Source organism: Lynx canadensis, chromosome B1, assembly GCF_007474595.2.
Source record: "Lynx canadensis isolate LIC74 chromosome B1, mLynCan4.pri.v2, whole genome shotgun sequence".
NCBI lineage: Eukaryota > Metazoa > Chordata > Mammalia > Carnivora > Felidae > Lynx > Lynx canadensis.
The window spans coordinates 162,883,827-162,910,898 of record NC_044306.2 but is presented as its reverse complement, the minus strand read 5'-3'; the positions used below and the strand labels follow the sequence as shown (position 1 = coordinate 162,910,898).

General features: G+C 36.0%; 1 protein-coding gene across 2 annotated transcripts in view; it reads right to left on the bottom strand.

Moving 5' to 3' along the window:
- Nucleotides 1-16,297: 16,297 nt before the first annotated feature.
- The window catches only part of CHIC2 (cysteine rich hydrophobic domain 2), a 54,050-nt gene continuing 43,275 nt past the window's right edge, over nucleotides 16,298-27,072 (bottom strand). For both annotated transcript variants that reach the window (XM_030313872.1, XM_030313873.1), the window contains exons 4-6: nucleotides 21,679-21,735; nucleotides 21,453-21,512; nucleotides 16,298-17,984 (exon numbers count right to left, since the gene is read on the bottom strand). In XM_030313872.1, coding sequence (XP_030169732.1) covers nucleotides 17,934-17,984; nucleotides 21,453-21,512; nucleotides 21,679-21,735 — 168 coding nt within the window. In that variant the 3' untranslated portion in view covers nucleotides 16,298-17,933. The remainder of the gene's footprint in view (nucleotides 17,985-21,452; nucleotides 21,513-21,678; nucleotides 21,736-27,072) is intronic.

Sequence of the window (27,072 nt, the reverse complement as noted above, 5' to 3'; positions counted from 1 at the left end):
CATGAATCTGCAGATAGGCGGTCTCTAAACCATGGCATCAGATGAGATTGGGTATAAAAAGAAAAGAGCAGGGGCGCCTGGGTGGCTCAGTCCGTTGAGTGTCCGACTTCGGCTCAGGTCATGATCTCACAGTTCGTGGGTTCGAGCCCCGCATCAGGCTCTGTGCTGACCGCTTGCTCAGAGCCTGGAGCCTGCTTCAGATTCTGTGTCTCCTACTCTCTCTGCCCCTCCCCCGTTCACGCTTTGTCTCACTCTGTTTCTCAAAAATAAATAAATGTAAAAAAAATTTAAAAAAAAAAAAAAAAGAGAAGAGCACAAGTCTTGGACCTGAGAGCTTGAAGGGAGCCACCATTTGGGGGTTAAGAGGAGCTGGAGCCAGTAGATGGAGAGAGGAGTGAGTAACTGACGGAGCGCGCTGTCAGAGAAACAGGAAAGGCAGGGCAGGGAGAGGACAGAGTGGCCAACGGACGCCAAGCTTCAGAGTAACAGAGGCTCGACTGCTGATCCGGCAGAGTGGTGTTGGTAATCTTTCAAGGGGAGAGAGCAACCAAAACTGTATTAGGGTCAGCAAAGGTAGGCTGGGATGTGCGGAAGCTTCTGAGCTGTCTGTGAGATGTGAGAGGAGCGGCAGAAAGGGATAGGAGGTCCGGGGAGGGTTTTGTTTTGTTTCAAGATGGGAGGCAAAAGAGGATGTTTGTGTGTGGACGGATGAAAAGATTCAGTGGTAGGAGAAGGTTGGTGCTGGACACTTAAGAGGGAAGCAGAGATACGACAAAGTAATTTTGGAGAGCAAGGGAGCAATTGTATTTGCGAAGTATAACAACAACTCTGGGTGGTAACTCTTTGACACTTGTGGTAATGAGCTAAAAATGAAACGAGCACTGGTTGTGGGTTCTTCTCCAGCCCCCTTCGGCTGCTAGGTGTAAGCACCGAGTCGGGGACAGCTATGTTGAAGACACGTTGAGACTCCCAGGTGACTATGACGGGGGGCGGGAGCAGATGAAGAAACGGCTGCAATTACAAGGCAGCAGATGCTAATGACAGCCTTTGATAAGTTGAATTCCCAGTGCAATGCGAGTGTTTATTAAATGTTTGATGAAAAACACAGATCTGGAATCGAGCTTAATCACTTCCTAGAAGAGCAAGTTTATTCAGCTTAAGTCAAAGCTTCCTTTGCAGAATAGAAAAATTATCCTCTATGTACAGGATTTCATAACTTGTGTGTGGTGTCTAAAATCGCACCTGGCGATGAGTAACCACTCAGGAGATGTTAGTTTCGGTTCCGCTTTCCAAGCACAGTATGGTTTCCTCCTTGAGTTGTTCAATAACCATTTCTTCAACACTTAGTCTATGCAAGGCATCGTACCAAGTGCCTGGGATAAAATAACAGACAAACAGGGCCCTGCTCTCGTGGTATATCTGGGAACAGAGAGATCATATGAATAACTGCACTTAATATTTAAGTGCAGTCATTATGAACACTATAAAGGTCGGCCAGTGTGGTATTTACATAAAATAGACATGTTGGAATTAGATTTTTAAACTTCCGTTAAACTTGCATAAAAATGTTCAAGGAATCAGAAGTTTAACATTCTGATTTATCCTTCCTGATTATGAAAAACACTAACTCAAAGTAAAAATCTAAAATGTAAGAAAAGTCTATTCACATACAAGAGGCCAACAGAGCCACGATGCCAGATTTCAGAAAAGCATTTGAGACGTGGGCTCAATATTACAGTTCCTTAAGAACTATTCCTTAAGCTTTAACTGTTTGCCAGGCATCGTGCTCACTAAGGGGAGAAAAGCAGTCCGTGGCATCTGGAGGCTGGCTTGTTACTATCAGCTAGGCCTTGGTGTTCTCCTGTTGAACATACACTTAATGTCACAGAACACCAATATTAGGCAAGGTCACTCTATGACCCTGATGAAATGAGAAACAGAGAAGCCCTCTTCATAATTTCGCCAAAGTATAGACAAAAACAAAGCCACGGTGCAAAGCACAAATTCCAAACATCCCCCTCGTCCCGTCAAGACTAGCGACTGCCGCTTCTTTACCAATTACAGCTTTAACTTCGTTGCATTCTTCCCACCTTATAAACAAGATCCATGAAGATAGCCAATCATAAAATAACCCCACTTCCTGAGAGAATCTCAGGAAGCAAGCAAACTCTTGCTTCCTTGAACTCTCCCAAATAAGTCCATATTCCATAATAAAGTCCTTTTCAGTGCTGTCCGATAGGAATACACTCACTGATGCCCTATTGTGTGCTCTAGTTTCAACAACGCAACGAACCCAACTTTGTTCGACGCCTACACTTCCTGGTGGCTTATGGCCGGTGGCATTGCCAGTGGCACATAGGCAGGATGTTATTTAATCCTCACAGCTATTTCGTGAGGGGTGCCTGGGTGGCTCAGCGGGTTGAGCGTCTGACTTCAGCTCAGGTCATGACCTCACGGTTCGTGAGTTCGAGCCCTGCATTGGGCTCTCTGCTGTCAGCAGATTCCTTGATAAATTCCCAGATAACTACCCAAAATTGTCTGAAGGCTAGTCTTTAAGTTAAAGGGCAAAATCATTTTTCTACACCTCCATTCCCTCTTACCCACTATTTGCTCTTATTTCTAGAATAATGAGTTCTTTAAGGAAGTATGACTTTAACCTGTTTTACAGGTTAAAACATTAACATTGGGGCTTGTTTCTTTTGGCTGATTTCAGGGTCAGGATGAGCTTTGTCAGGGGCAGACCGATCAGGCCCGCTCATTTCCTAAAAACCCTTTGACAGCTTCAGGTTAGAGTTAAAATTGCAGCAGGCTATACACACCCCTTCTTCCTTTTCTGGCCTTCTCTTGATGCTTCCACATAATTCATTAATTCAACATATAATACTATGTACCAGACAATTCTCCCTGTTTTCTAGTCTTGCAGAACCCATTTTTGTTGTTAGTAGTGTGTGTGTGTGTGTGTGTGCGCGCGCGCGCGCTTGTAGTTGGCATACAATGTTATATCAGTGCCAGGGGTACAGTGTAGTGATTCCACAACTCTGTATGTGATGCTATGTTCACAAGCACAGCTGCCATCAGTCTCCATACAACACTTCTACAATACCATTGACTTCATTTTCTATTCCTATGCCGTTCCTCTCATCCCTGTGACTTCTTCATTTCATAGCTGGAGGCCTGTGCCTCCCACTCCCCTTCACCCCTTTTGCCCATTCCCCACCTCTCTCTCCTCTGGCAACTGCTCATTCCCTGTTATTTATCAGAACCCCTCAGTTTTTTTTAGCGCAACATAGTTCTGTCTCGGCACACGTCCGTTAAGTTTCAACTGGGGCTTCGAAATCACCTCTACTCTCTCTCCTGCAGACTTCACTGAACTTCCCACACGGTACACAATGTATTGCTGAATTACGTGGTATGGTCATTACCACGGCCGATTCCCTTGGCTCTTGTGAGACCACGTTGCATGCTTATTCCTCCAACCTCAACTCTTCAGAAACAGAGATGTTATTTCCTTTAATATCTTGTGCACTTGGCACACGGTTTCTGGGAATGGGCCAAGCTTAATACATTGTTTGAGCCTTTCCTTCACCGAACCCATCTGAAATATGACTCGATTAAAGAGAATAATTCAAATGTCTTCAGTAGTAACTTATTTCTAGCTCTGTTACCTGGCACTCAAATCTACATTAATCAATTTAGTGCATTCAGCCACAATGAGGGGCAATTGGTTTTCAGACTATTTTCCTAAGATCGACTGTGGATCCGAAGACAACTTATTAATTGAATTTTTTGTCTTAATCAGGAAGAATAATTCAACAGGTCTTTAGAACAGCGTGGTGTCATCTCTTGGAAGTACACTTCAATACATCTTTTTTTTTTTTAATTTAAATTCTAGTTAGTTAACATAACTACCTTTTTTTTTAAGGAAGTCTTTATCTTCAATTCCAGGCCGCTCTACGTGATTTGTGGACGCCGTAATAATAAATCTCCTTAATAACTAGTAGGAAAATAAATACGAATAACAAAAACAAAATAACCTCACAAGATAAGGATTACTTAAGGAAGTGAACTGAAGAGAACGAAAACTAGCAATTATTCTCTTTTGTGCCTTCTGAATTTTGAACTGATGTCAAAAAACCTTTCATCTGATGATGAAAGTACTCTTTAAGGCGAAAACTGTACTTGTTGGAAGTAACAAGAGTCCTACGGATCGTGTGTGATAATGGAGATGACTTTTTTTTTCAATCTACTTAAATGTAATGAACAATCTTATTAAGAAAAGTATACTAACAGGGTAGCTTTTAACAGTAGATTTGCCATATTGAGCTGGACTCCTTTGCTTCAGGAAAAAAGATGAGGTAATCACCTATCTTTAAACTGTTAAAATTAGAGTCAAAGAAAACACACTTGAAGTGGCATTTAAATGACAATAATAAATTTGTCAAATTTGTTTCTCTCTTTTGCTTTGAAAAAAAGATATTCTTGAAAGGCAATTTTGTAAGTAAATAGATTTGCTGTCATAGTAAATCCTATCTTGTTTGACTTATTTTTGCCATTCCCTTGGATTTGTTTTGAAAACTTCAACAATTAGACCTAGCAGTTTCAAAAAATCCAAAGCCTTAAGCCTTTTCGTTGTTGAAGAAAGCAGAATCAGCATTTTGTCAAAATAAACATAAAAATAACACTCAAATTCTGAAATCTAAATGTTACTTCAAGGCAGAACTACTACTATCTCTGGTCAATACTTTGAACTATTTAAAAACAAAGATCATTTTTGTTTTACTCCTTGTTTTAAGCTACTTAAATATTCCCCCAATTGATTTTAGACATCACTCAAAGGTGTACCTTGAACAAATTCTAGCATGCTATTTAAGTGGATAGGGTTCAACATTGTCAGCTGCTATACTTCATCTTCCTGTTTAATTGAAAACATTCTCCAGTTGGTTTCCAATGATGTAATGAACTTCATTTGTGGTCTTAATACAAATTCATTCCAAGAATGTCATTTTGATGAGTAAATCAGAGTAGTTCAATGGAGGAACCACAGATATAACCAAGAGATGCTTCATGTTTACCCTTCATGTTTGAAAATGTGGCATTCAGGGGGCGCCTGGGTGGCGCAGTCGGTTAAGCGTCCGACTTCAGCCAGGTCACGATCTCGCGGTCCGTGAGTTCGAGCCCCGCGTCAGGCTCTGGGCTGATGGCTCAGAGCCTGGAGCCTGTTTCTGATTCTGTGTCTCCCTCTCTCTGCCCCTCCCCCATTCATGCTCTGTCTCTCTCTGTCCCAAAAATAAATAAACGTTGAAAAAAAAAATTTTTTTAAAAAAGAAAATGTGGCATTCAGGATAAAGAAATTGTGGTTTATATACACAATGGAGTACTACGTGGCAATGAGAATGAAAGAAATATGGCCCTTTGTAGCAGCGTGGATGGAACTGGAGAGTGTGATGCTAAGTGAAATAAGCCATACAGAGAAAGACAGATACCATACGTTTTCACTCTTATGTGGATCCTGAGAAAATTAACAGAAACCCATGGGGGAGGGGAAGGGGAAAAAAAAAAAAAAAGAGGTTAGAGTGGGAGAGAGCCAAAGCATAAGAGACTCTTAAAAACTGAGAACAAACTGAGGGTTGATGGGGGGTGGGAGGGAGGGGAGGGTGGGTGATGGGCATTGAGGAGGGCACCTTTTGGGATGAGCACTGGGTGTTGTATGGAAACCAATTTGACAATAAATTTCATATATTGAAAAAAAAAAATGTGGCATTCAGGTAGAACACACCTGAAGCATAGTTTTAGGGGCTTCATACTGCCGCAAGAAGACAATTACCGTAAGAGAGACAACGTTGAGCTCAGCAATCCTACGTCAAAAGGCTCTATCTTCGCTGATGGCTGCTTCTTTGAGAAGAGAATCCCAAACTATGTAAGAATCTGAGAGGGCTCGAAGCATTCAAAGGAAAAGCACATTCATAAAAACTATTAAAAATTCTGTGATTTTTAAAGTTTATAGTTTCCTCAAAAATATACCTACAACTGCTATGTTTTTTTAAGCTGCTAAATTTTCAAGCTGTACAAGAACAAGTCCTTAAATGGGAGATTCTGGTCAAAGGACTTTCAGTCAGTAAAAACAATTTTAGACATTATAACTTTCTGCAATTGAATAGTTCACACTTCAAATTCATATGATAGACTACTTTCTTCTTCAGTCACGGCCTAGAGCCACAATGTCATTATCACTGATGCCAATAACTAAAACTAGGGCCTTTCCTCTCATCTCTCAGGCACCTGCTTGTCAATTACCCTACACTGGCAGCCTGCTGGCCAGCCAGCCCCTCCAGCAAAGAGTTCTTAGTTCCAACATTTCAATTCATTACATTAGTCAGTCGCTATTTCCTCCACAACCCTTTCAAATCCCTTGTAACTTCACAGAACTTCCCAAAGTATAAGATGTTTAAAAGAATGGCAAACTGAAGTCGAATTTCTAGTCCCTAGCGAACATTAATTGTCGAACATTCCATTTTTATATTGTCACTCTTTATCAAGACAATTGATTTCTATCCACGTGGATGCAGAACTAGAGTGGCAAGTCTGTGGAGAACGGGTTTACTACATAGCTGAGCAATGATGCTCAGACTACACTTCATTATCCCCAAGCATTTGTCACATAGGGAAGAGTACATGAAGTTTACATGCGTACATCTATAGAAAATGTAAAGCAGGTTCACTGAAATTAATGTTGCTACACATTATAGTTAACTCACACTTTAAAATAAAAAGAAAAAAAGGGGGGCGGGAGAAAAAATAAATAAAGAGGGAAATTAATGGTAAGGAAACAGGATATAGTTAAGTTAGCATTACATTATTCACTGTTTGCTTGGAAAATGCAATGAGAACACACACATACAAATCGGTATTTGTAGACCTGCCTTTGTAATTTAAAATGTTAATGAAATGTAAATTTTTTCAATACAAAATTCATGAATGTTCATCTCTGGGCCACATTGTGTCCAACCTTGTTGGAGTCCTTTTTTTAATTTTATTAGTACCAAAAGTCCCTCGTTGTCCATTTCTCTTCCATCTCACCACCACGGAAGAAAATACACCTGACAATCACAACCAGAATGGTGGCACTAACACATAAAATAATTTTAATTTAGAAAACAACACACCCCTTGCATTTTTTTGTAACGAAATCAAGTTTTTGGGTTCCAAGCTATTCATCATGAAGAGAATGTGTTTAATTTGATGTGAAGTTGGCTACCCAGCAGTCTCGTCAGGCCGTAGAATGTTTAACTCGGGCCTGGGAGGCTGCCAGCCATTCTGAATGTTTTCACACGGATCAGCAATAAATAACTAAATGTCTAAGTCACAGCTCTCAGGTTGGGCAGGAGCTAGGGCTAAAATTTCCTCACTTTGGACCTAAGAAATTTTGAGAACTTTTTGCTCGAACAATTTGCTTTAGATGATACTCTTTCAGCGACAAAGAATCAATTTTGATAATGCTTTCTGGATTTCAAATGGTAACTTCTTGGATTTTTTTTAAAAAATCACCAAGTTGGTAAAAAAAGACTCTATTTATAGCATTTACTGCCAGACAGACCCCACATTTGTGAACTAGGGATTTTAGTCCTGGTACTATCACTAACCATCTAAGAGTGTAGACAAGTGACAAACTGCCTAGGTCACCATAAAGTTAGAATGGGAAGGGAAAATGTCTTACCATAATTGAGAACACTTTTCAAAATATACATGCTCTCCTTGCCTCTCCTCCCAATTCTAGTGGGGGGTTGGGTGGGGATACAGTCATGGGTAACGGAAAAACAAAAATACTCCCCAGTTGATTCTAATGGCACACCCCCCATAGGACATCTTTGGGGTTTCTTCCAGATCCGATATTCTACATTAAAAAAAAAAAAAAAAAGGTCTGTAAGCTATGGCTAAAAAGCAAGACCCACTCACTAATGACAAAACTGGAAAAGAAGGTAATTTATTTCCTACACATATCCTTTCTTCAGAGCTCTTTTTCCAGCCAAATTGTCGATGGTTTTGACAGTATTTACACACACACCATGCATTTATAAATAATCCAACTCATCTTTGCCCTAAGTAGTATGCAGAAGAAATACTAGTCAGTCAAGGCAGAGTGGTTGGTTTTACACCTGTATTCTTTTACAAAATTACCTTCCAGCAGGTAGTAGTAGCATGTTATAAACAGAAGACTAACTAACTATAAAGAGCTGGTTTATTAGAGTTCATCAATCTTATAATACTTCTGGTAAATTTTACCTATATTTGGAAAATAACTCCACAAGAGTTTTTGGTACATGCTTGATGCACAGAGTAAGACTATAATGATTATGTTTTATGTACATGAACAGAACAGGTTTGCCCGCCTCTTCAGGTCAGGCTGTCCAAGTATGAGAATTCCAAAGTTTAAAATAATGTTGGAGCGCCTGGGTGGCTCAGTTGGTTGAGCATCAGACTTTGGCTCAGGTCATGATCTCACGGTCTGTGAGTTTGAGCCCGGCGTCGGGCTCTGTGCTGACAGCTCAGAGCCTGGAGCCTGCTTCGGATTCTGTGTCTCCCTCTCTCTCTGCCCCTCCCCTGCTTGCTCTCTGTCTCTCTTTCTCTCAGAAATAAACATTAAAAAAATAAAAGATAAATAAAATAACGTAAAAGTCATTTTCAGTGGAAAGAAAAAAGCTCTCAATATATAAAAATACTTGTGTTTCTCACTACTTTTCACCTATAATGAAGTCTTAGCCATTTTCCTCATTCTTACAAATTCTCAATTTTAGGATTCCAGCATTGAATGGTAGCATAGAAACCATTGATAAATACAGTCAGAAACACAAGGCTGAAGATTTAAATTCAGCCCTATACTTTTCAACTTTAGTCTTTAAGCTATAGGTAAGCTTTAAAGAAAAAGCTTTAAAAATATCACAGGGGGAAAAACATCCACAAATATGTATATACCAAGGTTTTTGATTGTAAGAAAAATTCTTACTGGATGTAGTCTGGAAATTGGGATTTTATCTATGACGCACAGTAGCCAACAAGCATCTTCTGGGGGAAACAACTAATGAAAAGGTACGATAAGTACAGGAATTAAGAATTTCCTTTTCAGATGTCTTTTTAATAAATTTCGTATTTCCCCCCCGTAGCAGAATGCCTTTGCAATTTATGCTTCTTGCCCAGATCATTCAATATTAAAGAACTACTAGTTTAGAGTTTTTACTGATGTAATTAATTGTTTTGACCAGGAACAGTCATTTCTCACCTCCAAATCACACAGGCTTGTCCTTTTAATACTTGAGATACTTCCCTTGTGATCAATTTTAAATTTGCGGAGACTCATGTAGCAATTTTCCTTCCTAGTTTCTAGATTTCTGACATTTCTAATTGAAAATGTCTAAACTCTCTTCAAGTTATATCAGTGCAGTATTTGTGCTGAACAAAAAAAAACAAAACAAAGCCACATGCATCAATGCCAGACTGTCTGAACGACGTCACCCACTAAAAGGGTGTGTACGATGCGCCATAAAAGGAAGTCCTTAGCACCTTCAGGTACTGCAACCTAAGCAAGTCAGTCCACTGGTTCAAGACCAAATTGGATCCTCCTTCCACTCAGATCCTCCTTCCACTCAGCTTTATAGCGAAGAGAGTCTTGGAAGTCTGGAACATGATACCAAGTAAGGAGCATATAACTAAAACCTTCAATTTCACAATCCAGTTAAGGTCTTTCTCACCTAGAGCCTTCCCAACCATTATGAATATGCTAATCCTCACAGCCAAAACTGGTTCACCCACAGGGCTTCCTTTAAAGGACAACTTCAGGTCATAAGGTGTAGGAAGTCTAGCCTCAGTCACGCACCAGGAAGGATTCGGAAAGAGAGTTGAACCATCTCTGTGCCACTTCAGAAAAGAGTTTCTCACTGTTTTAATGGCCCCATATGAGTCAGTGAGGTCATCTATGGTATGCAGCCTTGCGCTCCAAAAAGTGGGTGGTCTTTGCAGAGGGGAGGTGCTCACTCACTCTACCTCTGGCCAGAGCCAGTTCCTGCAGCTGGACCGAAGGCAGCCCACAGACTACACTCGGCACAGTTCTTCATTTCTCACTTGAGTGCCCTTCTTTAGTTCCCTTTCAACTGCCCACTTTATATCGGCTTCATTACACCACCGCTCCATTTGTGATGTAAATTGGGAAACTCGGGGAAGTTTTTCTTTTGGCCTTGTCTGCGGAAGAATACGGAGAGGTATTCAAAACGTATTAACACAAATCAATGGCACCAATAAAAGCAAAATCTCCTTAGCAACATAATCTTGATTGCAAAAGGAGAACTGAGAGCATTTAGCAGAACAGTGGCCCACATGGAATACGCATTTGTCTGGAAGAATCCAGCACAAAGCCTAAAAGAGAGATTTTGAAAAAATCCAAAATTAACTCACAGGGAACAGTTACTCTTTTTTTCAAAAGTACACAATTGGCTACATTAAATCTATCGTGTGCTTTTGGCTCAGCAACATTGTATCACACCGCTTTGCAAACTGAAATTACAACACCCTGCATGCTTCACATGAGTTACAGGGTGTTTTTTGTTTGTTTTGTTTTTTGAGGGTTTTTTTTCTCTTCGTTGATTTCTTTAGTAAAGCAAACAAAAAAGTCTCAAGAAATATTCATCTCACACACAATGCAAAGAAAATTGAATGGCTACCTAACAATATCTAAGGCTGTAGGTACAAAAGGTTGAGCTATCTTTTTTAGGCTTTCTGTGCTGCCTTCGAAGATAGTAACTGCTGCAAGAGGTAATGGCATTTTTGCTTAGGCCTCCATTTGTGAAAAAGGAAACTGAATACACTTCTGAGAACTCTCATATTTTTCTCATCAGAATGAAAAAAAATAAGCTAATGAAAGAGCAGGAATTCAGAAAATAAGGAATCAATTCTTTGAAAACTACAGTATTGAGATGATTTGAGGAAACAAATAATCCACAAACACACAATTTCCCTCTTAGTTTTTAAACGTTTCAAATAGAATTGTCATTTTTATTTTAACGTCAGCAATCCAGGTGACGGACGGAAGCACCTTTCCTGCCTACTGTGAAGAGACGCCTTAGTAAGCTGAGTTACAATTTATCTTCGAATGAAGTGTGTGTGCATGTGTGTGCTGGGTCATCAAGTACAATGAGAACGTAAAAAATCTGTATGACAGTTATTTGAAACAATACAACAAACTTTAAACACTGCTAAATATGTATATTTACAGGAGTAGTGATTAGAATTATTTGTGTCCCCCTGAAAGCTTAAAAACCGAGGCTAAACCTAAATAAGATAATTGAGAATCCTATTTTAAAGCTGTATTGGCTTTTGAAATTTAGGAACAACTTAAATAAGATCTCTGGAGAAAAAAGATAATATATAAGTTGTATTTTTTCCTCTTCTTTTTTCTAATTACGTGCAAGTTATGAATACATAAATATAAAGGTTTGTTAGGCATGGTTCCTAAACTCATATACATAATGTCAATTATTTAATTCCCTGATATTCGTACGATCCATGTCTACAGAAGTATTTGTGTGTGTATTCATTTACATGGTCAATTCAACAGACATCCTTAGTTTGGCCAATTTCTTTTAAAGTGATTTGATCTCTACGTACCAGGCTCTCTTTTTCAACTTCACCTAAATTGCCTTAAAATTTTATCTAATATAGTAGAGTCTGCAAAGAGCAAATGCTGTAAATCAGCCCACATTTTAGTTTCAAGCATAGAAACATGCACTGAAGTCACTCATTAAAACCAACTCACTTAACAAAAACTCAACTAGCCAAAGCAAGCAAGTAAAGAAAAAGTAAAAAAAAGTCCCCTATTTCAAATTAGAAATCCATTTACTAGAAAAACCCTCTCAATTAAGACTTGATTTTGTAAGACTAAACCTACTGCAACCAACATGTGACCAAAAAGCAAATCGCCTCAAATAGAACCCATCTACATATTTCTTCACAATTATGAAGGTCAACAAATTTTTATCTAACCCCCCAAAAATCTATTTTAATAAAAACAGACGTTTGACAACGGTGTTAATTTCTCAATGAAAGAAAAATACAAATACCTTTAAAATTCAGCTGTATATTTTACCGGTTATTTTCATTTTTTACAATGTTACTAGACTTACCTGATTGTAACTAGAATTAACTGAAAACACAATATGGACCCTGATCTTGGGTCTGCATAATTGTTCACCCATCATGAGTTTCTGATTATTCTATGTGAAAACTATTCCATGCTCATTAAGGATATATATAGGAACAAATTCCTAAAATCCTTTATTTAGTATTTTTTAAAAAAACTGTCACACTTCCATTATAAAAGATAAATAAAAGAATACTTTATTCAAGGTAGCCTCCCATTCTCTTCTCAAAGGACATGATAGCCGAGGAAAACTATCTAGAACAAATTAAAAAAAAATTCCATTGTAATACATAAAGAACGTATAAAAAGGAAGCAGTAAAGCTGTGTGCAATTCCCAGCCATCGCATAATTTTGCCCCTTGTAACCAAAGTGTAGGATAACAATGCAGTTACTTCTCTTGGCCAGTAGATTTCAGCGTACTGCTTTCCAGTCATGTCTACCTTGCTTCCACTGCCAGCTTCATAACGCTTAACTCTTCTGCCAGGACAAGATGTCAGTCATTAGCTCCGACAAATGTCAAGAGAAATACGAACTTTCAAAGGGCTTTGATAACTTCAGTTAATACAAACTCCTGTTCACGAAGACCTCAGACCAATGCAATGAGATTATTGCAATTAACCTAATTAAATAAGCTGCTACTAGAAGATAAAGAAGGAGGTGGTCTTTTTATTAGTGCCAAAGGTTTCTTGAGAGAACAGAATGCTCTTTCCTTCTAGAACATTTTAAATCTGTATAGTATTTGTGTCAAGAAAGAACTGGAACCAGCTATACTAAATTACAAACCGGCAGGAAAGATAATAGGAGGAAATCTGCAGTTTGAGAATGTATTATGGTCCAGAAGAGTAGCCAAAACACTGATCCATTACTTGTCTTCTCTTAAAGGCTGGTTGACTCTCTTTAAAAATAAAATGTTGGCTTATCTGCCCAAATTAAGAATGCCTGGTATAGTTAGTTTACTGAAATATTTCTGACAAAGAGCTAGGAAAGCAATATATTATCTTTCATACAGAGAAAAAAGCACTCAACTCTCAAATTCCGAGCACCATGTTTTATGAAGTAGAGGAAATGTCACTAAAGGGGGGGCATGGTTTTGCTCAAGTATCTGAGATGTACCTATTATCTTAAAGGGTCTTATTAGAAAGAAACCTTTCTCAAGTATTATATTTAATGTCTATGTGATTTTTAAACATGCAAATCATTACTATATATGTAAGGAATACTCACTCTAACTCTTTAATTTTAAATGCAAAATTGGACAGTAACTCAAATTTCTGCTGACTTTGTAACTCAATCAAAAAGCTACTCATTTGTTACCACTGAACATCTAGCTACTTACTTTTATATAGGATTTAGTAAATAAAAGCAAAATAAATGACTTAAAAATATGAGGTAGTCATAGTATCTTCCTTTTGTGGAAATGAAAATAAATGCAAAGAAGCCAAGTAATCTGATGATTTTGCAGAACATCAGAAATAAATTCAAAATCAGGATAAGCACTCTGAATTTCTGCTTTCAGTACTGTCTATTAAGGCTACAATCAGCCTCTGCTGTTTCAATTTACCATGGTGGGAGGAAGGGCAGTATTGCTCCCCGATTACAGAAACAAGTGCACAGAATTATGACTCACAATATAAGCAATATTTAAGCTTCTCTTTTGTTACTACCTAAAAATCTCTGTAAAAGTACAGAACAAGATAATAAGCCTTAAAGACTAATCACCTTGAAATTTCAACTTAAATAAAAGGTATGTTCCTTAACATAACATAAAGTTGGCTATTATATCTAAAAGTATATTTAAGCACAACTATTATGGGATGATTAACAGTCTGGTTTAGGACTGGCCTTAGGGCGCCTGGGTAGCTCAGTCGGCTAAGCATCCGACTTGGGCTCAGGTCATGATCTCATCATTCGAGAGTTCGAGCCCCGCATTGGGCTCTGTGCTAACAGCTCAGAGCCTGGAGCCTGTTTCGGATTCTAGATCTCCCTCTCTCTGCCCCTCCCCCACACCCGCTCTGTCTCTCAAAAGTAAACATTAAAAATATATATATATATTAAAAAAAGGATTGGCCTTGAGCCTCTTCTTTCTAATACTCTATGAATAAATCAGCTTTCTTCAGGAATGGTGGTTTGAGAAGCCCCACTTGCAACCATCCTTGCAGAGTCTGGACTGATAGAGTCTGATGAAAAGGAAAATACCAATTGTACCACTGCAACAATGGGAAACTTAAGTCAGGAAATTTTTTAGATTCAAGTACCATCTTAGCAGAATTGAGAGAGTCAGCCATTAATCACTTAATGTGACTAACTCAATTGGCCTTCTAAACACCTAGCCAAGAACGCAAAAGAATTACCATTTGCACTGGGGAAGGAAGACAGAGGCACGGTGAACTCTGTCCATGGACATCTGGACATCAGAGGGCAGCAAAAGGACCCACGGTACTTCAGTAGGATAGGACAAGAGAAGGAAACAGGGTCCAGGACTAGATGCTGGAATTCAGTCAAAGACAGTTTTTTAAACAGGTTGTACTTCTGATTTAGTACTACTGACCAACAGCCGAGCCAAAGCAAATATTTACAGTGAAAATCAGGCATGCAGCTCAAGGTTGTAACTGTAAAGCAGAATACCATAAAAGTGGAAACAGTCTGTGTACATAATGTTATGTAAGACTACTGTAGTTTGAACACATGCAACTGTGAATCCAGCTGTACCTGTCACTATTAATATCATTCTTTTATAACCAAAGATGGATATGGAATGTTGTCAAAGTTTTACACAGTTTGCCTGTGTCTACTAGTATAAAGAAGCAATCAGAAGTCGTCTGCAAATAACATAGAGAACACAACCATGGAGAAATTTGTAGTTCTTCCCGCTCTAAAACTGTTCAATTATAAAAGTACTTTTTCTAGTAAGAAAAGGGAATCATTGCTTACTATTAAAGGTTTGAACACTTCTTGATTTTTGGCCAAAATTGTATGTTTGAATTTCAAATGAATGGAACCTAGTCATTGAAGAGTCTTAATAAAGCATCTGATGACCATTTGCTATAGGTAAGGTGACCCTCTTGTGAGCGGGGCCAGTATCTACCTTAGAAGCTAACTGTGTCACTTGAGTTTTACTATAGTCATTAGGTTTTAGAGTATATGTTTTAACCCAGTTATATTGTAGTCATGTATTAAAATATAATAAGCTTTGCAAAGTAAATGTTTCTACACAAGAATGATGGACTACCTGTAAAATGCCAATCATACATAAACAAGGATCACAGTTATTCACTTAGCCTATGTAAAATCTACACATTAGATTTTCTGCCAATAATACCTTTTCTTGGCCAACGTAAAAAGTACCTATAGTTTATGTCTCAGGAACTTTAAGTCAGAAAATAGTAACCGAAGAACAATTACCATTTTAAATATTTCCTTTGGGCTAATGTTCACACAACATATGCATCTCTGACATTTCAGCTTCTAGTAACATGGGCCCTTAGATTCATGAATCAAGAAAAGATAAGCCAGAGGGCTCCGCGGGAGCTAACAACGAAAAGCCGAACAGGGAAATGGAACTGCTCAAGGTATAACTGGCTAATGGTGATGCCACATATTAATCATTCATCATTCTTTTCTACACACACATTAAAAATATGAGAGTGCATATTTCTAGGGAAGCTTAAAGCAACTGACATACTTCTCAAAATCAGAAAAGCTTGAAAAAATCCTATTCCTAAATATTGTCAACTATGAATATTATCTTACTGTTAAAATATTCTTATGGGAATAATTTTAAAATTATAATTTCCAGAAGACTAATAACAGGAGAAAAAAATTATGTCTAAATAGGTATAGTTCTTCCTATAAAGCTGATCAATATGGTACTCTACAAATTTACAAAATTTTTGATATGGAATACCTAAAATATGTAGACGTGTTGCAGTGTCTACATATGTATTTTTCTGTTCTTTCTGAATCCTGAGGCAGGGTCAGCCTTCTCCACTTAATACTTTTTCACACTGAAACCATACAGGAATACTAGTTTTTGAGTAGCATTCCCTTTTAGTTCCACTACTTTAATGTGGTAGGACATGCCCTGGACATAAAGTCAATAAAGCGAGAAAGAAGTGTTTGAATCTTTGTACTCTGAACTCTTCGTAGGAAAAGTGTTTTGGGGGGCAATGGAAACAAATCATTCTCAGACAAAAAACAAAAACAACACCCTAGTTTTTAAGATAGTTCCTAATGTCCAATATAGGATATAGGATATAAGATTCTAGACTCCAACTATTCAAATTTATATACAATTACAGTACTCTGGAGAAGTACAGAGAAATACTTTTAAAAAATACAGGTATATAAATTAAAGAAACTGGTATTTAAAAGATTTAATACAAGGAGAAAAGATACTGTATAGTGGTACCAATTCTTAATACAAATTAGTAAGCATAGTTTATATAATTTCAAAAGTTATTCACATTATTGCTAGATACCACAGTTGAATGGAACAAGTTCTTGACACACATTAAAACTTGTATAATTTCAGGTTTATAAAAACAAAAATTTACACATAGGCCATTCAGAAATTTAGAAAGTTTTAAAATGCATGGAGATATGTACAACCAAAAGGGGGGGGGGATATGTATATTTGTATATATTTAGAAGAAATATGTTAATCTGATTCAAACTTACGTGTCGCATTCTCAGTCAAAAAAGTATACATAACTGGACTGAAAGCAAACTAGTGGATAAAAACAGTACTAAATATGTCCTCCGTTTCTTAGCAATAGTAATCTGTTCTAAGTATCAATGGGGTATTTAAACACCAGCTTACTTTTAATTCTAGAACTTTTGCTTTCTTCCAAAAACTTTTCAGAAACATATATCCATTCTACAATTATGTTAGATTGGGAGAAGTATTTTCCTTAGAAATTTTTAAAAGGAGTATTTCCATACTTTTCTATAGAAGATTTGATAAACAATAAAAAATAACGCAAGTAAGGCCATTATTATCATCTTGATCAAAAATATACACAGATTGTAATGCTACTATATTTTGTGATCCTGAGCTCTAGTAACCATTAGGTGCATGCATACCATTCATTATTTGTCTATTCTATTAAAAATAATTTAATACTGCCTTACTACCTCTGAAGACAGAAACACTTTCAAAATTTGTTGATAGGTCTTCATAACGTAACAGATATTTCTGCTGTAAACAGAGCATTAGGAATTGTATGGAAAAGGATATGTTAGATTCCAAAAAGCTATTAAAGAAAACTTACTATTTTAAAATAATAACTATTTTAAATTTTAAAAGGAAGAAAAATAATACAAAGAGTGTGCTTGGAATAGATAAGTAGAGGCTTACAAAAGTGTTCTTCTATATTATGGAATTAATAAATAGAGGACTGTGTGTGTACCTTGGTGATAAAATAAAAAAGGCTGGCCACTTTTTATGCTAAGTTCAAATGTATTTTTTTCGATAATACAAAAAAGTAATCCTTGAAAATCAGAATACATAACAGAAAAGAGCACAATAACTTAAGTATTAAACATCTGTATGAAATAACTGTTGCAAAGTTTGACAAAAATGCACACTTAGAACATGCGGTTATTTAAAAAAACAAAAACAGAAGAAAAAAAAAAAAAAAACACCACACGATTCTGTAGAACCAATGTTATGTCACCACCAGGAGAGCACCAAGCAAGGCACCATTGGAAAGACAACATACTTGGAAAGTCTCTATAAATAAAGTGAATGCTAATCTGGTCGAAAAATCGGTGTCTTTGGTAAAAATTCTATGAGGATGACCTGTAGAGGGAGAGAAAAAAGTTTTAAAAAGATTTAAGTACATTTTTATCTCAAAAACTTTCAATTCTAGTCCGTCGCTCACAGCAATTTTGCTGCCTCTGAAGGAGAATGCATGCATGCGTGACAAGAAAAGGGAGCCAGAGCTAGCAGTCGTGGGATGAGAACTGGACTACATACCAAGTGTTTCATACTCTACCCATCTATTTAATCCCAACAACTTTTCTACGAGGCAAGCATTAGCATCCTCATTTTACAGATGAGGACAGCGATGATCCACGAAGTATAACATCATGGACTGTGGAGTCAATACTTGAACAAAGGGCTATCTTAACTCCTAAGCCTTGCCCTTTCTACTGCACCACGTGGTTGCAGCCAACCCAATATTTATTTCTTCAGGCTTCCTCTTTTGTACCTAACCCAGTTCCATGGGTCTTTAGGTTCTAGATTTGCTCTCACTTTACTGCACCAGGATATGTGGATCTCTTGATAAAGGATCTCTTAATTTTTTTAGAAGCCCTTTTCTTCCTAGGTTAGCAAAATTAAAGGTTAAATTTGTTCCAAAAGACCTTTTACTAGGAAAACCAATAAAAACAAAAACACAGTAACACAGAAAAACACAAGTTGACTAGAGCTCATTTTTATTCCAATCTTGAGCTGCTTTAAATTACAATCAATTCTTTCCCTTGTTCCAACTCTGTATGAAATAGATGCTAAACAAAACATTACTTGAACAGCTTCCAAGTTTGGTCAACTCCTCATTTTTTCTTTCACGAACTTATCCTGATGTAACCTCCAGGTTTGGACACTCTTGTACATTTAGCCAAATAGGCCAGAAACATTCATTTTCACTATTCATTTCTCTTGACTTTTGATCTGCCTCAATAAAGAAGGCTCTTCCACATACAGCTCAAAAATACTCCTCCGCTACTTTGGTTATCTCATACTAATAAGCCTTAGGTGCCACTCTCTGACCTGTTATTTGCTGACAAAATGTCCACTAGCTTCCTGTCTAGCTTTCTTATTTGAGCTACATTCCCCTGTTTCTCAGTTTCCTCATATTAAATAAAGGGACTGGACTAGATGACAAAATTCTGTGCAGCTCTAAAATCTGATGATTAAACTACCTGATTTGAGGTTTAACAACTTATGAGTCAACATTCAATAAATACTTCTATATTTCAAACATGTCCTCATCAAGCAGTTTTTATAATTTCAGGTCTTAGGTGTAGGCATTACATTACATACTACAACTACGTAATACAAAATAAAAGCTATCTTTGATTACATGTCAATTATTATTGGTTTTCAAAAAATATATCCTAGAAACTCTTTTCCTTCAGAGTCACACACAGAAACTGGCCACTTGTCTTATTTCTTCTATTGCATCTGGATAAAAGTTGGTATCAAGTTTATTTTTTTCCAGATTGTCCCCAGTATTCAAAATATAACCGAGGAGAATTCTTTTCTTTTAACTAACAAATGAAATTTCTGTAAGTTAAAGAAAAGTTAAGGTCAAAGAGAAAGCTGTGGTAAAAAGGCCCAATTCATTAGAAAAACAAAGCACTCTCTTCTTACTAATTATTGTGCTATCTTAACTTTTTAAAATTATTTCTTAGGGAGTTTTTGAAATTATGTTATTCCACCATGCGACTATCACAAATGACACGTACTCTGAGAAAATTTAGAAAAAAATACATTTTGTAGCAATTTTTCTGTATTTTTCCTTGTTTAAAAACAAAATTTGTATTTTTAAGTAATCTCTATACCCAACATGGGGCCTGAACCCACAACCCCGAGATCAAGAGTCCTATATGATCTACTGACTGAGCCAGCCAGACATCCCTGTTTTTTTTTCCTTTTTACTACTCTTCTGGGTATCTTCTATGATGGTGTAAGAATAATATGGCTTTAGAGGAAAAGTGTTTATCTAAAAATTCGTAATAAATTAAACTATTTTACAAACAAAGCACATAGTTCAGAATGTTTTGGAAGGTTAGTAAATTATTTTTAGTTAATAAAATATGTCATAAAAATAAGCATGAATATAATGAGTACATTTTATGAATGAATGACTTTCTTATAGCTCTATCTGGAAATAACAGCATTGGGAGTAACTTTTATGTTTTACTTTTGAAAGTCAATTTAGAAATTCACTACTATTTGGGTTTATAAATATAGCAAGTATTTTTTCACACACAAAAGCCTTTAAATCTACATATTCATCCCTCCTCACAAAATACATAAACTCTCTTACCATCATGAGAGCACAAGACCAACATTTTCACAGGTCACTCTCAAAACGAGTTATTGGAATGTACTTTTTTTAATAAAAAAGTATCAAGTGACTTTCACATCATCATAAATTAACATGTCTGATATACTAAATAATGATAAAATCTACATTTTTGATTCACTGAAAAGACATTTTTAAGATGTCTTTTCTGTTCAAGGTTAGAAATGGGATTTGACTGTATGATAATGAAAGAAAGGGAAAACGCCACAGAGAAAAATGATTTTATGATAATTTGCAACTATTTAAGCACTGTTTTAATCAATCTCTTATCCATACACACACTCTCTCACACATGCACACACAAATCTATACTATCTATGATGGCTGTACTGTTTCAAAGAATAGAAACAATTTGTCAGAAATGTGCCTGATACTTCACAAAGACTAGGACTTTAATTTTCAACAGTTAACCCTTCACAAATCTTTTTCTTTCAGTATAATAACCTTTCCATATTTAAAATAAAGCACTCAAGCTCAAGGGAGAGTAAATAAAAATTCATGATTTTCTACAGTATTTTCAACTTTGTACAAGGAAAATCGCTCAAGTAAAATCAAGGAGTAAGTTAAATCCCATACTGAATAAATTTTCAAATTCATTGTATACATGCACCACTTAGATGTCTTTTAAAGAATACAGGATGAGCAACATCTCACCTCCTGCTTTCCCTCTAAGATAATTTTTACAAAACAATATTCTAATAACATTTTTAAAGATTCCTTAAAGGCCACTGAGGTATGGGCAGTTAAAATCTATAAAGGCTAAAGGTTTCTTAAGCTCCAACGGCTTGGTTGAAAGGTTTTCTTCCATACTTGGAAACTTGATTAGCATTATATAAAAAAGCCATATCTGACTTGCTGCGTAACCAAAGTTGTGGTTATTCTTTATACAGCATCTAAAATTTCACACTCCATCAACACATGTTCAGGCTATTTTATCTTGGCAATTAATTTATTATTTTTCAGAACACAGTGAAGCCTTGTTCTCAAGTCATTCATAACTTTATAAATCAGTCCTGCACATGAAACCACGCATCTGTGAACCGTAGAAAATCCTTGCACTCAGGAGATTAAGCTCCTGACACCTTTGCTGATTAATAATCATGGAAAGAATAAGATCAGAAGCAAAATAAATGATCATTTAATAGAGAAACTCACAAAACAGCCCTTTAACTTACATATTCCATCATGTTATTCGTTTCACATTTCCTTTTGCTCAGTCTCCAGTGCAAGCACAGCTAGACAAGTGGGAGAGTAAAAGAAGAAAAATGAGCTCTGTTTTATTGCAGCGCACAGACTAACCCATTTGTCCACCTTTCATATTTTTAGTTCAACAAAAGCATCTGTTTCCATACTGTGCAATTCAGACCCCAACAGTACGAAGCTGCTCCCTGCGGTACTCACCTTGTGGTATAACCTATTGTTTTCCCATTCTAATAACTTCTCAATCGATCTTCGTGTCTGGAAGACAAATGAGAAAAAAGTTTACTCTTGACTGGTTTTAGAAAAACTTTGTTTTGCAGCTGTTTTTTGTGTGAAAAGGAGAGAGGTAAGAAGACAGTGACTGAGTACATGGTAGTCTAGAACACTTTCAGCATTTTCGTACTGCATAGTAACATGACCAGAAGTAGTACTCTATTTTAATAAAGATATGGCTTTATTCTCTAGCACTGTATCTTTTTTAACCGTTTCAAAATTACTAGCTTCTGGTTTAAAACTGTCAACGTCTAAAAAGCTAATGTAATCTACCAAGTGATATACATTTTAATCCCCGTTTCTTTCAAAAATATTTTTGTGGTATTTAGTGATAAAAGTTCCTTCATATCGATTTTAAAACAAGTTATCTAAATATCAGTTAACAAAATACAAAAGACTTTAGGGTAAAATCAAAAAGAAAATAATTAAAAATTAATAAAAAATCAATCAGCTATCAAAACAAACTTTTACATCACACTTAAAAATAATATCCAAATTTAAAAGCTAGTTTAATTATTCCACAAAGATTTTCAAGCAGAGGCAAAACTGTATATAAACCAACAAAAGTAATTATTAAAATCAAAATTTTAAATCAATACTACTAGCTGCTCAAGGAATCAACTGAAAAATTTACGTTTAGGTTCACTTGATTTTTGCAATATACACCATGCAGCATGAAACGTGTCTTGCCTGGACGTGTGAATAAAGGAGAGGATAATTCATGATGCCAGGTGTTAGGATGAGACTGACACAGCTGCAGGTGCAAAAGGGACGGTGCTGCCACCAGAAGCAACTGCAACTTGGTGCAGCTGCAGCTTCCTTGCAAGGGAAGGAAAAAAAGCATCCAGCGCTATTAATGTGCACAACTAAATGACTACTAAGAATCAAATATGAAAATCTGCATGTCAAGCAAGGATGAGCAAGGTGAAAAATTGTTAGGATCAAGCTGGTTTTCAATAGTTTGTCACAGAATAAATGGTTAATATTTAAAGTATATACAGTAACCTAAATTACCACATTACCTTTTAGCATGTTGTACATACTAACGTTACACTAGTCACATAGGTGCCAATTATAATTCATAGCTACCAATGAGTTACCCACTATTACTATTTTCTCCAAGCTTATGTCCTAAGAATCAGAAAATCACCTAACTCTGAGCAATAATACGCCAATGACTAATTTATTACATTACTTTTTTTTTAACAGTTGTGTGGTTTTTTTTTTTTTTTTTGGCAAGAATTTTAAAGGAAAAAAAGTGCCCTTGTTAACAATGATCAGCAGACCTCACTTGTTTCTTTGTAAAGATAGCCTTTTAGAGGCAGCTCTCCTTTTAAATGAAAATAGGGCAGCAGTTATGGTCACACTTTTTGTTAATTTAGTTGCCAGTCAGCCCCAAATCAAAAGAAAATAAGGCTGCAGAGTGTAATTAACATTCAGTTCAGTCGTTTTGTCCCTTGTCTAGCCCCCAAGCTTTGTTAAAATTGCCATCTGAATGCTGAAGGCTGTAGGGAAATCGATTTGATTCTAATCGCACCATGAAAAGAACATGATCTAACTGCTTTCAGCCCTCCGTAAATCTGTACTAGGTCTTTAGCACAATGCAACTTCCAATTTAAAAAGCACTGAATGTCTCGTCAATGACTTTGTGAAGAAAAAAGAACAAGGAGCAGACATAAAAATTCCAATAGTTGTTTAAGCATTAAAGTTCATTTGCATCACAGCGAACCTGAAAAGGGCTGACCTCTCAAACCGCCTCTCAGGTCTATGAAGTTGTAGCCTTGACAAGCTCACATTGACAGAGCTCATTGACTCTGAAAGGCTACTCTATCAATGGTGAAAAATGGCAATAGGTTCTACTCTGAGCAGGCATCTGCCTGCCCACCCGCTGCTAAACCAATGGCAAAACCGATTCAAGACCTGAATCTACCTTGTAATCTTCCTTTCTAGGACTTTTTAATAATAGATTAAGATTACTATACAATTTGAGGTTTTACTTTTACTGATGTTTAAAACAGGGGGAGGAGAATGAAATAACTAGGGAGGAGAGAACAAGCTTTCCGAGTCCGTTGTTTTCTATCAATGTATAAAAAGTAAAAGCTTAACATTACATTCAGTAAATATTCATTGCGCAAAAAAAAAAAGTATAGATACCATCAACATCATTTCATCACAAATTTAAACCTATGCTGTACTATAGCGAGAATGGATCTCATTAGGAATGAATCTCATGGTGTATATGATGCACACAAAATTAATTTAGAAACTTGAAAGTAGTTACTTTAAATAACTGACATCAACTAGCAGTTTTTGGATAAAAGGTAAATTACAAAGTATGAGCCTGAAATTCCAAAATATTTATGTAGGAATTCTGAATTGACTCTTTGCCTCTAATTAGGAGTTTAATGATAGGGTTTGGTATAATAATTGTATCTTACGACATTTAAGAATTCTAAAGCAAACAAACCCTGGTATGCCGTATTCTGAATAAGCATCTAAATATAAAATATTTCTACATACTTAGACAATCTGGAGAAAAAACTGTGAATTAGCAACATCTAATCTTGCGATAAGACTTCTTTCCTGCTTGACAGGTGAAAAAAAGCACTTGCACGTGCAGCTTAATTAATCACTGCACTTGACATCTCAATGATTTACAGTGAGGAGCAGGTGAGAACATACAAAACCAGAAAGGAACCCTTGATCTAAGTGGAACATTTCTAGGACACTAAGGTGACAAGTATATAGATTCTTAGCAGTCATTTAAAAAAGGAGAAAGAAAGAAAGAAAGAAAGAAAGAAAGAAAGAAAGAAAGAAAGAAAGAAAGAAAGAAGGGAAGGAGGGAAGGAGGGAAGGAAGGAAAAAGGGAGCAAGAAACTGTGCCACAAATGATTTGTTAGTAACAACAAAAGCTCAAATTAAATGGAAAAATAAAGCTTTAACTACCAAGAATGTTTAATATTCTGTACTTATTTTAGCTAACAAAATCAAAATATATTTTCAAGATCAAATACAACATCAATTTAGCAAATATTGAAAAAATATACATCTCAGCATTTGTAAAAGCTATTTAAAAGTCTTTAAACAGGAAGAGAAAGCACCTCATAATTGCAGTCACCTAGAAATCAAAGTTAAGAGTTTATGTCCACAGTGTTGTTAGATAGCTATTTCTAAAGAAATATAAGATTTAACACTGCCAAACTCTATAATTACTACTAGACAAGCAAACCTAGCCATATAAAAATTTGTTCTTGATTTTTTAAAAGTTTGTATCAATCACCAAATTCAATAATTAAAAGCAAACTAATGTGCATCGAAAAAAATTAGTATGTACAGGATCTGTCAACACAAAATACCAAAAAAAAAATCCTTTTTCAGTATTCTAGCCCACTGGATTTCTAAAAATAAGTCATCTTATTAAAAGAATTTGGTGCTTATGAAAAGCACCAGATTGATATTCATGGGAACCAAAAATCTTCTTCTATTTAACTGAAAAGAACAGGGGAGAGGGCAGTGCAGGCTTCAGTGCAAGCTTCCCTACAGTGGGCCTTAATCCTTTTCAGCGTTCACACCCTGGGGGTGAGAGGACAGGTTAGTGGTTCTTTACCAATGAATCCTCAGTCCGGCAGCATAAGATGATCAACAAAAATCTAATTTTATCATGGATTCTTAACGAAAAGGACCAAGACCACCAACTCACACCATGCAAGCAAAACAAGTTTTTAAGGGAATAATGGCATGCCACTAACCTGGTCTGTAAGGGGACAGCTCCAAGAACCTGGACTCCCACCTATCTTCCTTATCACAAAGCTCACTTTAACTCTTTTTTCACACATTTCTTCAACACCTTGCTAATTCTATTTCTGTCACAGGTGAACTACGTCTAATATAGCCATATGGCAATGTTAAAGTAAAAAATAATAGAGATTCAAAAACATTGCAATTCTAAATAAACTTATTTAATAAACAGACTTTTAAGTAACAAGTAGTAATAACAGAAGGATAGAAATTTTGGCTTCTATTTCTATTACCTTTGAGACCACTTTTTTGAGAATTGTGAAAATAAGTGAAAACGTGAAAATCTTAAGAGAAGCAAAATGGCCTGGACAATTCACAAAATGGCTAACTAAATAATGATTAATAAAAAAATTTACAATAGGTATGACATGTTCCTATCAATTTCCAAAGAGGCATCTAAATAAAGTAAGCTTACAATAGTAAAATACCTATGAGGCACCTAGAAATAGTAAGTTAGCACAATTGAAAATTAGGGTTTCCTGAAAATTCAAATTGGACTCATTATGAAGCATTTTTGTCATTTTTTTCTAAATATCATTACTTCCTAAGGAATAAATTACTACTCCCTATAAGCAAATTATGTGCCAGTAGATCTAAATAAGTCATTTAGGGCAGCAAGAAATCCTTTAGAAAACCTTGAGCATGTTACTCCTCTACTTTGCTACAAGTATTACTTAATAGCATACTCAATTACCAACCATTCATTGATCACAATCAATTGTTTAAAAAGTGGTTTTTCAAAAAGTGGTTTTCTAAAAGTTGCTAATACAATCAATGGAAATCTCATGAATTTTAAAGTACTTTAAAGCCAAAGAAAAAAATGCTAAATGTAGAAGCTGTAACAAAATTTCTCTGAAATTTTCCCAAAGAAATGGCATTCTTACCAGTCTTTAAAACATAAAGATGCTAAGATATGTTAATAAGATGTATAAATAAAATATCTCATGAATAACTATTTATTAAAGTTCAGCTATTGAAACTTCAAGTTTATTTGAATAAGATTAATTTATAACATCACAATATCAATTCTTATTTAAATTCAATTTCTTATTTAAAACAAGTTTTAATTTTAAACTCCTAAATTTATAATGCATTAAGCTTTAACTAGAACAATGCTTGAATATATGCAAAATCTTATTTTTTTAAGTATTTTTCAAGAACTATACTTTCTTTTAACATCTGTGCAAATTCAAATTGCTAAAATAAGTGACACAAAAATGTTTTTAGCTGTAATTCATTAGAAACCATATAAAATTTTAAATGAATTATTTGAACAAGAGAAAATTACATGATACACCTCTATTCGGAATTAATATAAGTCTTATATTGTACTGGTGCGCAGAAAATTAAATGGCATATCTTATTGTGACACACGAAAAATCTGGATTCAGCAAAAAGACAAACTAGAACACGATCAAATTCCTCAGAAGGATGTTTAAGCAAATTCCCTCCCTATACTTAAAGGCTCCTTTTGAAAATTTTATGTGGACATTAACTTTTTAATAACTTAAAAAATTTTAAAAA